This window comes from Mustela nigripes, chromosome 3, assembly GCF_022355385.1.
Source record: "Mustela nigripes isolate SB6536 chromosome 3, MUSNIG.SB6536, whole genome shotgun sequence".
Taxonomy (NCBI): Eukaryota; Metazoa; Chordata; class Mammalia; order Carnivora; family Mustelidae; genus Mustela; species Mustela nigripes.
This window is the reverse complement of record NC_081559.1, coordinates 18,824,278-18,840,864: the sequence shown is the minus strand read 5'-3', so window position 1 is coordinate 18,840,864 and position 16,587 is coordinate 18,824,278. Positions and strand designations below refer to the sequence as shown.

At 43.0% G+C, this 16,587-nt stretch overlaps 1 protein-coding gene across 3 annotated transcripts in view; it reads left to right on the top strand.

Moving 5' to 3' along the window:
• PLEKHM3 (pleckstrin homology domain containing M3) overlaps positions 1–16,587 on the top strand; it is a 179,934-nt gene that overhangs the window by 62,749 nt on the left and 100,598 nt on the right. For all 3 annotated transcript variants that reach the window (XM_059393342.1, XM_059393343.1, XM_059393344.1), the window contains 2 exons: positions 4,640–4,785; positions 16,333–16,526. In XM_059393342.1, the coding sequence (XP_059249325.1) occupies positions 4,640–4,785; positions 16,333–16,526 (340 nt within the window). The remainder of the gene's footprint in view (positions 1–4,639; positions 4,786–16,332; positions 16,527–16,587) is intronic.

The following is a 16,587-nucleotide window of genomic DNA, read 5'->3' as shown; positions in this document are numbered from 1 at the left end:
ACACAAAATACCAAATTTACTTTACCAAACTGAGTAAAGGAGGTAGTGTGGCTGACCACACTTAGAAGGCATTGTGTGTTCTTTCCTTAGGGAGATCCACCTGGATCTAGCCACAGCTCACGTCATTTTCCTCTTATGCCCATGAATTTTCCAGCTGCTGGTCAGGGGAAGGAGGGCAGATTTGGTAGCCATGAGGCAGTGAGAAGGTGGTTGGCTTCTCCTCAAGATCTCGGCTTCAGTAACACCACGTTGCCGCCAATTGAGCTAACTAGGTACACTTGTTAGAAGAAAGCTTGTGCCTTTGTGGAGAATTATGCCAAAATTTCTGCTTCAACCCCTGGCAACAGATTCTTTTGGTCGTCTTTAGTGAAAGGCCATTTGGGAAATGGACTGTACATGCAGCAAATAGGATTTCAGTTAAATGGTAACATTTGTTTCCAAAAGAGTACCAGAGGGGAAGCTAAGCTCTTCAGAGCATGTGTTCATTAAAGATTTGAAGTGGGGTGGGAAGCAATAAAAAAAAAAAAGGCCAGTGAGTTCTCTTGTGAGATAGTTTTTTGTTCCTATGAATTGAACACCCTCTGAAAAGTTTCAAAAAGAGGCTGGGAAGAATGTATTTGCTTTGATCCAATATGTGGAGGGTTCCCTACTACAAATACCCCTTAATTTAGAAGTATTATTCAAAAGTCTGTTTGAAAGTACATAAAAATATAATATGTAAATAAGCTCTAATTAGTTATTTCAATTAATTATTTTTTGTCTCTGCTTTGCGGTTCTGTTTTTCTCGACATAATGTCGCTTGCCAGAGTCCAGCTTTGGCACCCTTCAAAAAATGTGTTTTTGTCATAATCGTTTTTACAAAAACACATTTTTTTTGCCCTGTTGAAAACATCACAATGATAAAGTAAAATCCAGATCATATAACTTTAGGGGAATTGTTTAGACATTTTTAGTCTCTGATTTGCTAGTATGATATTAAAGAAGGAATCTTAAAATTAATTGAAAAAATAGGTGTTTCCTTCAAATAAATGGTAAGTGGTGTTTTTTAGAAAATGAATCTGCATTAGGCCACTAGCCTCTAATCTTCTTTGACCCTCCTGTGTTCTTTCAATGACAAATACTACATTGAATTTGGAGATTAAAAGTTTTAATTCTAAACCAAGTAAGATGCTTCTCAGTGGAGACCGTGAATGCTGTGGGAAAACACTGGTAAAATGAACTCAGGTTGTTTCTACATAGCAGATTTTTAGAAATTGACTGGGAACCTGAAATGTTGATTTTGGAAGCTGAGAGAGTATACTGCATGACCATTTACAAGGTTTTCATTTGAGGGGCTGCACACCCTCTGTGCTTGAATGGAATTAGAATTTTAGAGCTTGGAGGTGCCTTAGCAGCCACCTGGAAACCAGGGAGCCATTCTCCGCTTTTCCCCCACCAGCGTCTCTGGTGGTAGTTGGCTGGTTGGGGAGAAATACAGGTTCCTGGGCTCTAATCCAGAGCTCCAGAATCAAAGTCTTATGGGTAGGAGTTGGGGTGGGGGAGGGGTCTACATTTTTCACAGGCTTCTTCAGAAAATTCTGACACTCACTGAATTTGGCAAACCACGGATTTAGGATGGCCCCTTCTTTTGCAGCGTGGAAAGCAGACTTAGAGAGTTTGATGGGTCACGTTCACAGTCTGTCCTAGGCAAGAATGGACTTTCTAACTTGGACTTGTGCTTGTCTGTACACCATGTATCCAAAACAGTCCTAAGCATGCAGATAGGTTCAAACCTACTTCTGGATCATTAGGGGTGATTTCGGCATGGCAAGTAGGAGAGCATCGTTCTAAATAAGGTATGAAGGTAAAGACACCCAAGAACTGTTACTTCTGTCTAACCTAAAGCCTGAGCGAGCCCTAGCCACGCTCTGTCAGCCCTTCTCTCTTTGATGAGCCTGGAGACCAGTGCACAGTGGTAAGAATGCTTAGCTAATTTAGTTAGCCCATGTAGTTGAACCCCCAGTGTGTTAGGCTTTGGACCTGGGTGGCTGGTTGAGATACAAATTTTTAGAACATATACTTTCTTAAAAAATGCATATTTGTGTATTTTAATATTGCTTATGTATGTTACATCTAAAAATCATAATAAAGTCATTAAAAACTACAGACTGATATACACATAGTACCCACTAAAGCATATATAAATATCTAGCAAATGCTTGCTAATGTTAATTATATCTAAAATTCAAACAACCAAAAAACTAAAGTGACCCACATTTATTTTTGCTGTATTCTTTGGTGAGTTTAAACTATAATGATGATCTGGAATTCCTGCAGGACCATGATCACTTTCTAAATCCTTAAAAAAGACTGAGTTTTACTCATCGTCATTTCAGTGTTCAATTTGACCATCAGCGAATTTTTGGAAACAGCGATATCCCAGTGTCTAGGATGTGTCAAGTTCCACTGAATTCTGCTTCACAGTCCATATATGATCACATGAGCAATGTGTAATTCTTAGAATGGGCAACATATTTTTCACGGGGTTATTAACCAAAGAATGCTGTTTTAAGAGGCAGGTGACCAGGTTAGGGGAATCGGTTCTGAAAGAGCTTTGAGAAATTAGAATCTCTTTATATCCAGGTGTATGTGTGTCCAAGTAATACTCAATTTATCATCCTTTCTACATAAACAGTTATTGATGGTCTGCTGTATGTAAAGCTCTGTGTTAAGTACTGAGGATAAGAAATTGCTTTGAGGAGTTTCTAGTGTGGTTCTTATTGGACAAGCACATAAAAAGGCACAGTAGTTTCCGGAAGCGTGTGCTAAATGCCAGATGAGCAGTACTGCAGTCAGTGCAGCAAACACATTCCGGAGCTCACAGCCTGCTCATGGTGACCGACGACTGCACCTTCCCTCAGGGACAGCAGCAGCATGTGTATGTGCTGCTACTCTGTCTGTCGCACACATCTCATTGCTCAGCCCGTCCGAAAAACAGGAACTTGTTCTGATTTTGCTGCTACTCAACAGTAAAGAAACAGTCATTCCAGGAAGGACCAGTGTGCAGCTTTTGAAGCACAATACCGATGCACTTACGTACTGTCTTTTAGTACCTCTTGTCTTTAAAGCAATACGATCTAATTCTCTTCCTGGAGAATGCACAGCAAGACTGCTTGATTACTGATACCATTTTATTTGTGATGAAAATTAAAGTCCTTTGAGTTTTTGTGATATTTTCATTCATGGAGTTCATGTGAATTAGTTTTTTCTTAGGTTAGCAGTTTGTTAAATAGACTGTTCAGAGCCCCTTTAATGGACATGAGGTTCCACAGTGATGGTGATGAGGAGGAGGTGGGGGGGTGATGATATTATCATTAAATAGGCTTAATGTGAGATTTCTTTGGTCAGTGCAGTTCTTAATCCAGCCATGATCCAGAAATAGATTTCTGAAATGAAAGCAGTTGATCAGAAATGCCAGGATGATATTGCTCTTTGTATAATCATGATTACCTGTTCTGGGCTGCCTGGATTTAGTTCCTTGGGTTCTGATGGGAATTCTGTACTCACCAAGAGAATGTAGTGCCTCCTACCTGGAGAAAAAGCATGGCTTCTTTGTGACAGGGCCTAGATTATTACCAGTCCGCCCGAGAGCCCCAGGACAATGCTCACAGAATCATGGATTTCCTCGGGCCTTAGCAATGACTTGCCGGCAGCCACTGGTCTTGAGTAATGGGCAGGATTTGGCAAAGTGGAAATCAGAGAAGAGGGTTTTGTGTAAGGAGACGTAATATGCACCAACGTATGGAGGGTCGAGTGAGCACACTGTTTATTTGGGGAATAGCAAGGAGAGTTCTCTGATTGCAATAAAGAAGTTGTATTTCTATTGGAGAGTAGTAGGAGTAGAGAGTTGGAAAGGTGATACAGGGGCCAGTCGGGGGATTCATTGACTATGTAAGTAAAGCAAGACTGCGTACCGGTTTTTAGAATCATTTTAAACTCAGACCAGCTTAGAGCCTAATCCAAACTCCACCTCTTCCCGGTTCGGTGACCTCAGATTGGCTAAAACCATCTCACAGATGTGTTGTACGCGTTATGTAAGATCCTTTATGAGAAGTCCCCAGCAAAATGTCTGGTGGTGGAAAGAGAGCTTATGAGGAACAAGTGAAGTGCTAATAGTGGAGTTGTAGAGAGGCTGATCTCTGACTACTGTATGCAGAAGACACAGAAGAGACCAGAAACGGGACCATATTAGATTCCAGTTATGGCAGCCCCGTAGAAGGTAAGGGGTTGAGGATATAGGGCTAGGAAGAGAAGGACACATCTATACATGTATTCTCTGAAGTTTTTTCTTTTTCTTTCCTTTTGCAGACTTTTGTTTGAGGGTTGTGTAACCTGTTCTGTGGTGTTAAAAGTACTACAGTACAGGCGCCTGGGTGGCTCATTCGTTAAGCCTCTGCCTTTGGCTCAGGTCATGATCCCAGGGTCCTGGGATCAAGTCCCTCGTTGGGCTCTCTGCTTAGTGGGGAGCCTGCGTCTCCCTCTCCCACTGCCCCTTCTTGTGCTCTCTCTCTCTCTCGCTGTGTCTCTGTCAAATAAATAAATATAGTCTTAAAAAAAAAAGTACAGCACTAATCAGAGACTCATTCTTCTGCTTCGACAGGATGTCAGCGATCCATAGGTCTCTCCAGTGGGAAGGCCAAGGTGTGCAGTTACAGTGGGTGGTATTACTGCAGCGGCTGCCATGTGGACGACAGTTTCCTCATCCCGGCACGTATAGTCCACAACTGGGATACTTCAAAGTACAAGGTAAGCCCAGAGTCTGAGTTCACCTCAGAATCGCAGGGTGGGTGTTCAGCTGTCGTCGTGTGGATTAAGAAATAATGGTGTAAGAATTTAAGCAGCCTTGACTAGGTAGTCTCATAAAAGCTATGAGATCTTAACTAATGCTTCTTAAATATCTCACATTTAAAGGCATCTTAACTACGACTTTTTATTCATTTCTCACTTAAAAAGATAATATAGCAGTTTCTACTTCTGGGCCTTGATAATTAACTGTGGGTGCTAATTCTGATAGATGGAGAGGCCTCATTGTTTTATTTTTTTTTTAATTAGATCTTACCTCCAAAATCACAATATTGTCAGAGGATAAAAATAGGAAAATAGGGGCGCCTGGGTGGCTCAGTGGGTTTAGCCTCTGCCTTCGGCTCGGGTCATGATCTCGGGATCCTGAGATCAAGCCCCGAATCAGGCTCTCTGCTCAGCAGGGAGCATGCTTCTCCCTCTCCCTGCCTGCCTCTCTGCCTACTTGTGATCTCTCTGTCTGTGAAATAAATAAAATCTTTTAAAAAAAAATAGGAGAATAACGCATGCATGGGCATACTAGTGACTTTTGAAGAAGAGGATGTATGTAATCAAGGTATTTCTTACTTTGAGTAGGACTACTCCTACTCATGTGAAGGTCAGTCTTCCAGCAGGTCCATCTCTCCTGAAACTAGAATCTGACCAGAAGCTAAGAGGATCTCTGGGTGCATGGCCACACCAAGGAGCGGTTCACTGAGCCACCCTTAGACCTTCAGCTGGACTGTTCCTTATTTTTTAAAAAGGGAGGAAGTGAGAAGCATGCTTTGCAGAGTAACTGCTAACAACCTAGCAGGGTATCCCAAAAGTACAAATAGCAGAGTTGGTAGCTATAAAAATGCAAGTCAACCGAGTAGGAGAGGAAGTCTGAGCACTGGGGCACTCGCCTTAAGAGGGTAGAGAGGGGAGGGTAGAGAGAGGACCCTCGTGTGCTCAACAAGCCACACAAGGAATGTGTCTTCAGATCAGTTGTGACATAAGCTGATACGTAGGTCAGATAAGATGAGCACTGAGAATTGATCATGGGCTATAGGAATGTGGAGGTAATGAGTGACTTAATGAGAGCAGTTTGAATTGAGCAGTGGGAGAGAAGGTCTCATTGGAGTGAGTTTGACATGGAACAGGAGAGAAATAAGTGACAAGAACAGAGACCTCTTGAGAAGTTTTGCGATAAGGGCATGGAAGGAGAGATGGGGAGTAACCAGAGGGAAGTTTGATTTTTGCTTTAATGGAAGAAATAACAGCATGTTTTCTATGCTGATGTGAACTACCTAGGAGAGAAAGAATTGCTAGAATGATATGGTTGAGTGAGAAAGAATCATGTAGGTGGGGGTTGGCCTTTGCTTGGAGCAGGAAATAAGAGAAAAGGCAGAGTCTGGGTATAGGTGCCAGTGGGTAGCTCAGGGAAGTTCCCTTCTGTTTATATCAGTAGCTGTCATCATATTGATTTATTTCAGCACCTGTGATTCTTTTTTTTTTTTTTTTTTTTGACAGATAGAGACAGAGCACAAGCAGGGGGAGTGGGAGAGGGAGAAGCAAGCTTCCCACAGAGCAGGGAGCTGGAGGTGGGCCCTGATCCCAGGAGCCTGCCTTTGACTCATGACCTGAGTCAAAGGCAGATGCTTAACGACTAAGCCACCCAGGCACCCCAGCACCCGTGATTCTAAAATGAGATTAAAGACCCAGCCCTGGTCACTCTGGAAGTGCCTTTACCTTCTGTTTCATAGAGATACAGGAGTGATTAGGCAGTGATTCTGCCAGCCCTTTGGTAAACTTGTCTCCGTCTACGTCTGTCCTCCTTGTGCTCCTTCCGCCCAGAGAAGCAGCATCACTCCTCCTGTAGAAGGTGCTGCTTCTGCCTCGGCTCACTAGCTCTTCCATCGCTTTTGCCAAATCTGATTGACCCTTGTCAGTTTCTTTTTCTACTGGACTTCTCCGGAATACAGTGTTGGACCAGGAGTTCTTCTGCCTTGACTTGGAAGACACACTCCTGGTTCTCCGAATTCTCTTTTTCCTCAGTCACCTCTGATTCTTCGTCCTCTGCCTACACCTTTAATGTTGCAGTTCCTTGGCTTCATTTTTTTGTTTTCTCTTCCCAGTTTATTGCCTTCTCTCTTTCTCTTCATTAGTTTCAGCTCCCTGATGATTCCTACCCTTATCTGCAGCTCCATTTTTGCTACTAAAAGGGAGACCTGTGGATTTAACTACCAAATAGCATCTTAGCTCTGGTTTCAACTTTGTAGTCTTCAAGATACGGGGGTTGTCCTGCAGCAGGATTTGGCAAGTTGGGGGATCTAATCCGCTGACGTACTCTAGGCGTAGGATTCGTTTATGGTCCTGTGTTCTGCCAGAACAGAGAATTCTGGTACCTGAGTGACTAGAAGCTTCTCTGATCCTTCTGCCACAATGCTGTCACATCTGCCTTGAATGAACCTTCCACACAAAGTGTCTGGTCCAAACATCGTCTGTAAGGCTGCTTGTGTACCTCTTTGCTAATAGGTGTCTGAGACTTGGTGTCAGTGTAACTGTATCACCTGGGAACAGGGTATTTGGGGAAGGGACCCCAGACTGTCACCCACCTGTAATATTTGAAGTCTAAAACAAACACAAAAGTTGTGAGGGGCCATTTGGCTGGTACTTTTCTGTATCCCTGGGTAGGTCTGTCTCCAGTAACCATTCACATCTTGAGTGTCTTCATGGTGCCTCATCCCCATCCTTCTCAGCATATGACCTTGCCACCACTTCGAGGACAACACTAACACTATACGATATGGATATGAATTCCTACAAATGTATCCATATTTGTACCTGGCTTTACTGCTTCCCGTCCTATCATAGGAAGAAGAGCCCTTTCTTTTGTTTAGAGATCATCCTTCCACATGTACTATAGATACCTTTCTCCATCTGGGAGCCCCTCTTCATTCTTCCAGAGCTGATAAAACCATGTCCTCGTTGGCAACACCTTTTCTGGTATTCCCCACCCTACCCTATTTGCTGCACTGCTGGCTCTCTCCCTCGTGCCACCACCGTGCCGTGTGTGTGTATGTGCGTGTGTGTGTGTCTATAATTAGACTTACTTAAGGGGTAAGTAGTAGGAGCTTGGAGTTAAACAGGCATTTGTCCACGTCCTACCTCCACCTCTTATTTGGGGCTTGATTTGCTGAAACAAATCACTTGAACTTTCCTGAACCTGTTTACTAATTTGTAAAATGAACCCAGACTGCCTGAGTTCGGGCCTTGTCTTGGTCATTTAATAGCTGTCTAACCAGGGCAAGTTATGTAGTATCTCTGTGTTTGAGTATCCTCATCTGTAAAATGAGGACAATAACACTTCATGGGACCTCTGGCGGTTACATGGGTTCATGCATGTGAAGTAAACAGAATTGTGCCTAAGACATAGTTATGCCGCTCCTCTCTGTGAGCTCCCTGGGCACAGGGAACATGTCTTCGCACAGTTTCTGGTGCGTAGTAGGTAACAAGAATATATACTGACTCAGTAAAGGAATGAGGCCTGTCTTATGGGCCCCTCCAATTCGGTACCCCCAAATCGGCTTCATCACCCCCATCACATGTGCCTCTGGAATGTCTGTGGCCCCACCAGTCCCCACTCACTGCCAGCGCTGGGAGACAGCCTGGGCTCTTCCCTCTGCCACCCCCACCCCATCTAATCAGGTAGCAAAACCCAACCGCGGGATTTGCACGCCGGTGCACCTGCCGTCCACCTCACAAACTCGAACCTTGGGCGTCACTCCCATGAAGGAGTTTGGTAGCCTCCTAACTCCACTTCTGCCTGCCAGTCTTGCCTGGGCAATGGTTCAGAAAACCCTAATCGCACTGTGGGTAAATTTTGTGCCCTCGGTCTCAGTTTCTTCGCCCTTAGAATGGAGGTGGTGATGATAATAATAGCAACTGCTCCATCAGATGGCTGCTGCCCTAAAAGGGTGATTCCCAGAAAGCCCTTAGCACCATGACTGGCACACGGGTGCTTGGTTAATGCCAGCTTTTATTATGAGTGTATAGAAGATGAACACAAATCCCTTGACCTGACACTAGGATCTTTTGTGATCTCTGGTCCCTGCTCTTCCAGCCCCTTCATGCCCCCCGCCATGAGCATCCTCAGTAAGGTCACAGTCCGTCCTGTTCCTCAGTCCCGCCGTGCTGTTTCACACCCCTCATCTTCCTCTTGCCCTCACTCAGCAAGGCAGACCCTCAGCGAGCCTGTCTTAAACCTCCCTTCCTCTGCCAGTTCCTCTCTTCCCCTCTCCCAGTTATCAGTCTCTCCTCTGCATCTTGTACATGACACTCGGAATATAGGCTATAAATATATTTGCCGTGTGTATTAGATAAAAGTATATGTAGAGTTGAGTTTGGTTTAGATTATTTAGATTAATCTGCTTAGAGCAGGGCTTTGACAGCTGAGAGGTGTACAAAGAGCAAGTGAGGGGGGCAGTCCCGGCCCCGCGCTCACCCAGAGCTGAGGCTGGTGGCACCTGCCAGCAGAATATGCTGCACTCTAGGGAGTTACAACAGCAGAGGTGGCACCAGAGAAGGAAAGTCTGAGAACCGGACATGGCTTACAAAGATGGACTTGGAGGAGATCCAGATCTGTTTGCAGTGAGCCACTGAAACCGCCAATTTAACCATCACTGATGCTTGTAGTCTTTTTCTCTAGAGCAGACATTTCGCCATGCTGGTCATTCAAATGACAAGGTTTGATGTTGAGAGGGTAAGTAACTGATTGAAGGTGTTGGGTACCCTCGCTTCATCCACGTTGTACATGAGGAGAATCTCCTTTGCCAGACCTTCCTCCCAGATTGTCAGTGGACCAGGGAAGATTTTAAAGCAAGAACAGAGCTGGTCGATTTTATCGGATCATCTCTTGCTGGCATTAAGTAACTATATTTCATTTAGTCCAGACACCAGCATTTAACTTAATGTTTCTAATTGTGAGGATCAATTCAGACCTATCAGTTTCCAAGACCAGACATCATTCTGCTAGATCTGCCTCCTATCCTTAATAAGTACGTGACTGGCTTGAATATCCATTTAAGAGAGTGAAAAAATGATTTTGCAGAGCAGATTGAAATCTGTCATCTGAAGCATTTCCTTGTCTGTCCTCTGGAGTAATAATACTCCTAATTATTTTTAAAACAGGATTTCATCTATTTTCCAGTATGCATCCCGCAAATTAAATTGAGCTCTGGGATTACACAGCACCTAAACCTTGTCCTTGAGTTCTATAGCCATTTTCTAATGAAACTCTTTGAAGACAGCTTTCCCCCTACTCTCCATCCTCCCATTCAGAAGTATCAAGCATGACAAAGAGATGGTGAGGACCTCAGACTTGGCCTCAGATCTTCCTAAATAGTTCCCTTCTGTTGTGCTTTTAAAAAATATTTTTATGTCCTAGCCTGAATATTCACATTCCATTTGGCTAGGGGTTTTCCATGTTACATAAACTATTTCCTATCTCTACATCTTGAGAGGCATTCAGGGCAAGCTGTGCTGCTCTCGCAGAGCTGGAGAGCAGCTCACTGTTGGGAAAAACCACTCGTTCAGAGTCATTTGGAGATTTTGTGAACAAATTGCAATTAACCTTAAGATCTCCTGATTCCTCCTCTGTTACTCCCCACTGCCTATTTTAAGAGGACCAAGAAGTATTATGCTTGGGATTGATTTTAGTAAGAATTTTGCCACGATTTTCCACAATGAACACGGGGGGACAATACAGGGAAGGAAACATTATACCAAAGCATAAGTGGTTATTTTACTGTGGTAAGACTGTGATACATTTTTTTTTCTTTCCTGATGTTTATTCTCCAAATTTGTGATAATGTAATTGTTACTTTTATTATTTTTTAAATGTTAACTGTCACTTAGCTCCATATATTCTATTTCAGAAAATATGTATAGGAATTTGTCTTTTTTAATGCCCCAGAATTATAAATATGATTGTTCTGTCCTGTGATTACGTCGGTGTGGTTTAATGTGGTATAGAAGGCTACTTTTTCCAAAGGAAACGGCCCTGCAGTGCTATACTTTTATTCTTTCTTTATTTTCAAATATAATATACTTCCACAAACTTCCAGATTCAGGAAGTACAAAGGGTGTGCATGCAGAGATCATCTTCCTCCCACCTTTCGTGTTCTTCTTCCCACAGGCAGCTAGATGACGCTTTCTTACCCGGCTTTCCAGAGGAAATTTCGTGCATGTGCTTATTCATCCAACAGCGGGGATGGGTGGTCTCTACGTGATGCTCTTGGAGCGCTCTCCCCTCCGTTTCAATCATATCCCTCTTCCACGCCTTGCCTGCTTTGTCTTTTCTACAGACACTCCATATTCTACCATGAATCTTACATGTTTTTATACACTCATGACAATCTAACCAGTCCTTTCTTGGATGGATTGTTGGGTTTTTTTTTTTTCTTCAGTCTTTTGCTATTACAGGTAATGATTCAGTGAATAACTTGATACATCGTTTTGAATGTATGTTCTTTCATTCACGAGTGAGACTGAGGACACCTTCCTGGATGTAGGTGTGGACATTTTTGAGTTTGCCGCATGTTCCAAACTGTCCTCAGTCAGTTTTGTGTGCTGCGCTTTTACCTGTAGCTCCTTGCAGGCTCCTTTCTTCCTTGGTACCGGGATTCCTGCTGTCACTTCGGGTGTGACTGTGCTGTCCTTCCCCTTGTCTACTTTCTCAACTCTAAAGATGTAGTGAGCTTAGAAACAAATAGCTGAGCCGTCAGAAGCTGTTAGAAGTCTGTGTAAAGTAAGAGTGTGTGGTTCAGAGTCACAGCCAGAGCAGCGTAAAGCCCTCGTTCATTTCTTTAGCGAGTGTTTGTTGAACACCCAGCACGCTCACTCTTCTAGGCAGTGGGGACATAGTGAATGCTCGTATTCCAGCGGAGGGAGAAAGATTATAAACAAATACACAAATAAGTGCCTCTGGATAAAGGATGGTTTACTGGACTGTACTTTTGTTTCATAGTTAAAATCAAGTGGCCAGCATACTGCCAAATTCCATCATCAGTTAGTCTCCCTTTGTGTTTGGGGAAAGGGAAGGACAGAACGTGGACAGGGATCACCTCTTTTGAGAAGTAACAAATGGGTAGTTGACAGTAGAGTTATTAAAGAATACAAAAAACTGTGAATATAAATAATGCTAAAAAGCACAGAATAGAGTATCCAGAGATCTGAGCAGTTAAGTCACTTAAGCTGTCTGGATTCAATGTTTGTTAATAGGTGTTGCTCAAAAAGAGGGTTCTCTAGGAGGGTCACAGCCGGGCCAGCTCTGGATCAGAACCGGACGCCTCAAGAGAATGCAGCCCTGGGCGGTCATAGCATGGCAAGAGGATGGAAGGAGTTAGAGGCCCCTACCTCCATTCGGGTAGGGGCCTCTAACGGAGTTTCATCACCACCGCCCCCTGCACGAGGCCCGCACAACCCTAAACTGCTGCCTCGTCTGCAGCTGGGTGTGGGAAATTGCTGGGCTGAGCAGGCGAAGCAGACGCCATGTCCGCAGGCTTTCGTAGGCTGACATGCTGCGCCGAATCACTAAGCGAAGAATGTGGCAGGTGGTATTTTCAGAGCACCATTTTTGTGGGACCAGTATTCCTTAGAACACAGGCTGAGAAAAATGGAACTAGATTATTTGCACCAATTCTTGTTATTCTAAAACTATGTTCTCATCTGTTTTATTCGGCTGCATTTTCCTTCCTCACAACAGCTGAAGTCCTCACTCTTCCCACCCCCACCCATGGTCTCCAAACTGCTGCCTCTTGTTAAACATTCCCTTTGCTCCACTGCTCTCTCACCCGGGGCTGTTTTTGTGGGGGAACATACCAGGACACCATTCCAGAACCTCTTTCTCAGAATTACGTAAACCTGAATATTTGAGAATTCTGTTTTTAAGAGGTAGCTGTCACCAGCTTAACAAAAGACGTATTATGTTTAAATCTATACCGATGATGGTTACTGCTCAAATAACAAATATGTTTACTTATAAATACATCTGTTGATAGAGCACATTTGGTCTTTATAATTTGAAGCTGATTATAACCCACTTGGTATTTCCTCCGACGACTCCCGTGTGTGAGGTGTGGAGGAGCAGCTTTCGGCCTTGACTTCCTCCTCCTCAGCTCTTGAATCCCTCAGACTGCAGCGCTGTTGTGAAGGGGGCACCAGTTCACAAACTGGCAAAATCAAGTCACAGACTTGAGTTCTTAGAGCTTAGTCTGTTTTTAACCTAAAAAAGCTATAGTAAGAAATTATATTAATTACTAATAAACATTAAGTGTTGGTAAAATCTCAAGAGATTAGTAGGTTTGAAAAATGAACTACTGGCCCTACAAAAGTTGTTTCTGATGTGGAGTGGGATCATGGAAAAGAATGCCAACCAACATCATTTTTTAAGATGTATTGGGTCCATCTATCTGCACCTGTGAGCTGAGTTTTTATATACATCTGAAACAGCACTCAGGCTTTTCAGGGTTTTCATAATTTGGCAGAAAATAGGACAGTAGCTCTTAGGTGGAATATATTTGGTGTTCACATATAATTTATGTAATTTATGTAATATTTCTGTTAACAGGAAAGAAAGTTTCTCATATAAACTTTATCACCTAAGAATATCATTGGCTTCCTTCCCTAAGTATCTATATGTGTTTTAACGTGATCTCTCTTAAAAAGCTTCTATTTACAGTGAATCCGAAAGTGGAATCTTTATACCAGTATGCAGGGTTATTTAGAACTTAGGAAATCAGTGAGGATACAGCACTCTTCTTTTGCAAAAATAGCATTTGGTGCCAAATTCTTCGTTCTTTGAAAAATTCTTACCATCGTAAGTGGTGGATTCTCAAAAGTGAGCATGTGCTCAGCCGTGCTGCCAAGAACATGGCTCAGTGTTGCAAAGATTTGTTCGCCCACTCCGGCGGCAGCGGCGGTCACACTACGCTCTGTAGTCTCAACACTGGTAATAACTTCGTGAAGCAGAGCCCTAGACATTATTGAAACTAGCTCTGTTTTTGTTTCTAGTAATTTCACCTTATAAACACTGATGTCGTTAGCTGCTGTCCCATTTGTCTCCCTGCTTTTACTGTCTCTGAAAAAGACTTTTTTTCCCCCTTTTGCGCTTAAGTACCACCTGAAGAGCGAAGCCTTTTCAGGCCTGGGAGACTGGCCAGTGCCCTTTGTCCTTCTGTTCACCTACTAAAAGGTAGTATTGTTAACCTAATTCAGCAGGGCCCTGACTCAGTATAAACACTGCTCAATAGAGCTAGAAAGACTAATTGAATTGTACAATACATCATTTTCAGCAACAGTTTCAAGTGGACTGTACTTCATTTCTCAGAACACCATCAGGTTTTTTTCCCCCCACTTAAGATATTTAAATATAGCAAATATTTAGCCATGATAAAATATTTGAACCAATTCTGTTTTTCTCCACCGAACCTTGAGCTACATGAAGACAGGGCCATGACTGCTTTATTCTCCACTGATGCCTGCTGTGGTATTTATGTGGCATATACCTGTGTCTCTGTGCCTCAGAGTGAGGCATTATGTATCCCTGCCAACTGTTATTTCCCGTCCAGTTAAGTAGTGGAAGGTTTTGGCTAATTCTGGGTGCCTTCTTGTGAGCTGATTTGCAGAGACTGTAAACCTCACCACCTACGTAACTGCAGGACCCCCAAAGGATCACACAACAGGTACCTCAAAAATAATTGCTAATAAGGAGGGGCGCCTGGGTGGCTCAGTCGTTAGGCATCTGCCTTCCGCTCAGGTCATGATCCCAGGGTCCTGAGATCAGCCAGCTTTGGGCTCCCTGCTCAGCAGGAAGCCGGCTTCTCCCTCCCCCACTCCTTGTGTTCCCTCTCTTATTAAGGAGAGGGAACTTGTGTTCCCTCTCTCACTGTGTGTTCCCTCTTGTTCCCTTTCTCACTGTGTCTCTGTCAAATCTTAAAAAAAAAAAATAATGCTAATAAAAAAAGGTGACTTTTATTAAGAAAAAAAACAATGCTTTTTTGTATCTCTTTATAACAAACTTATGTATGAGTTTTATTTTATATTACAAAATACTAAATTACACAAATGTGTTTTAATCAACATATGACAGCCGTACATTTAGTTATCACCTATTCATATAGACGGGTTCTCTGGGTTGGATCTGCTAGTGGTGATCCCCTCTTGTCCCACCCTTGCCCATCAAGTGAATTTCTGTTTATCCTTCTAGTCCCTGAGGCAGTATACCCTGCTTTGCCAGGGGCTCCCTTCCACCCCAGAGAGCTGATTTCTCCTTCCTTTAAGCTACTGGAGGGCCTCGTCTGTATTTCTTCTGTAGTAGAGGACAGGCTATGTGCCACCTGTAGTTTTTGTTCTAAATATTTATCTCCGATACTAAATAGGGAGTCCCTTAAGGGTAAGGACTGTATCCTATTTATCTTCATTAATACACTTCTAGCCTAGAATGTAAGGCATAGTGGATTTTCAGTTTTCTTTTTAATAAGCAAATTTTTTTTTAATGTTGAATTCTACCATTATTCCCAGTACTAGAGCAGTTTTGGTAGAAACTTTTTTAGAGAGGCTTTACCTTCCTAAATAGAAACAAAGCCAAATCTGCATATCATTAGCCAATCCACAACTGGTATCAGTGAATTGATATGTAAAGATTCTCCCAAATTCCCCACTTGTTACACATTATTTAAGCTACTCCTTCTGTATCTCAGATGCATTGTGTTTCTACTCTAATGACAATGACATTTTCACTTTCTCATAGTCTTGATGTTTACTACCAGAAGTGGATATAGAATTGGATGGATAGATTAGTCAGTCAGCCCAAGCTCAATGTCATTCAAAGAGCACTCCTTTCTGCTAACCAAAGTGTGTTTTTTCAGCCTGTTTTCTGCAGATTATTGTTTTAAGCTATCCTCTTATCCCTTTTGAATTCTGTAATATGTACATGATTTACCTATTTTTTAAAAAAAAGGCTACTTATAAAAGTGGTACAGAATATATATGTGTGTAGTTTTTAAAATGAAAAATTAAGACTTAACAGCAGTGTTAAGTTTAGAAATGATTATTGACTCACAGGAAGTTGCACAGATAAGGAGGGATCCTGTGTACCTTTCACCCAATTTCTCCCATTGGTTACATCTTAGATCACTTATGGTACAATATACCCCCCCCCCAAAAAAAAGTGTCCATGGGTATCGTGGGTCTATATAGTGCTGTGTCATTTTATCACATGTTGATTCGTGTAATCACCACCATAATCAAGATTCAAAATTAATGAATTCCTCTCCATGCCAAGGTTACTTTTACAAGTTCTCAGAAGAGAGAAAGAGAAGACACAATTCATATGTAGTTAAATTATGGGCTTTTTCTCTTGGCTTGTTCAGAAAATAATGTGCCTTTGATATTTAAACTCTGGTTCCTACTTGGAGGAGGTGTGGCAAGCTCGATGATTTGCCAGACTGACTGAGGAAGTTTGTTTCGTAGGTATCGAAGCAGGCCAAAGAGTTTCTGGAGTACGTGTACGAAGAGCCCCTGATCGACATCCAGCAGGAGAACCCCATGCTGTACCTGCACGCTGAGCCACTGGCCACCGTGGTGCGGCTGCGGCAGCGGCTGAAATCTCTGCGAGCCTACCTGTTCAGCTGCAGGGCCGCCGTGGCTGAGGACCTGCGCCGCAGGTAGGTCACGGGGCCAGGCAGTTCCACTGGGTTTGCCTCTCACTCGGGGAGGGCGCTCAGA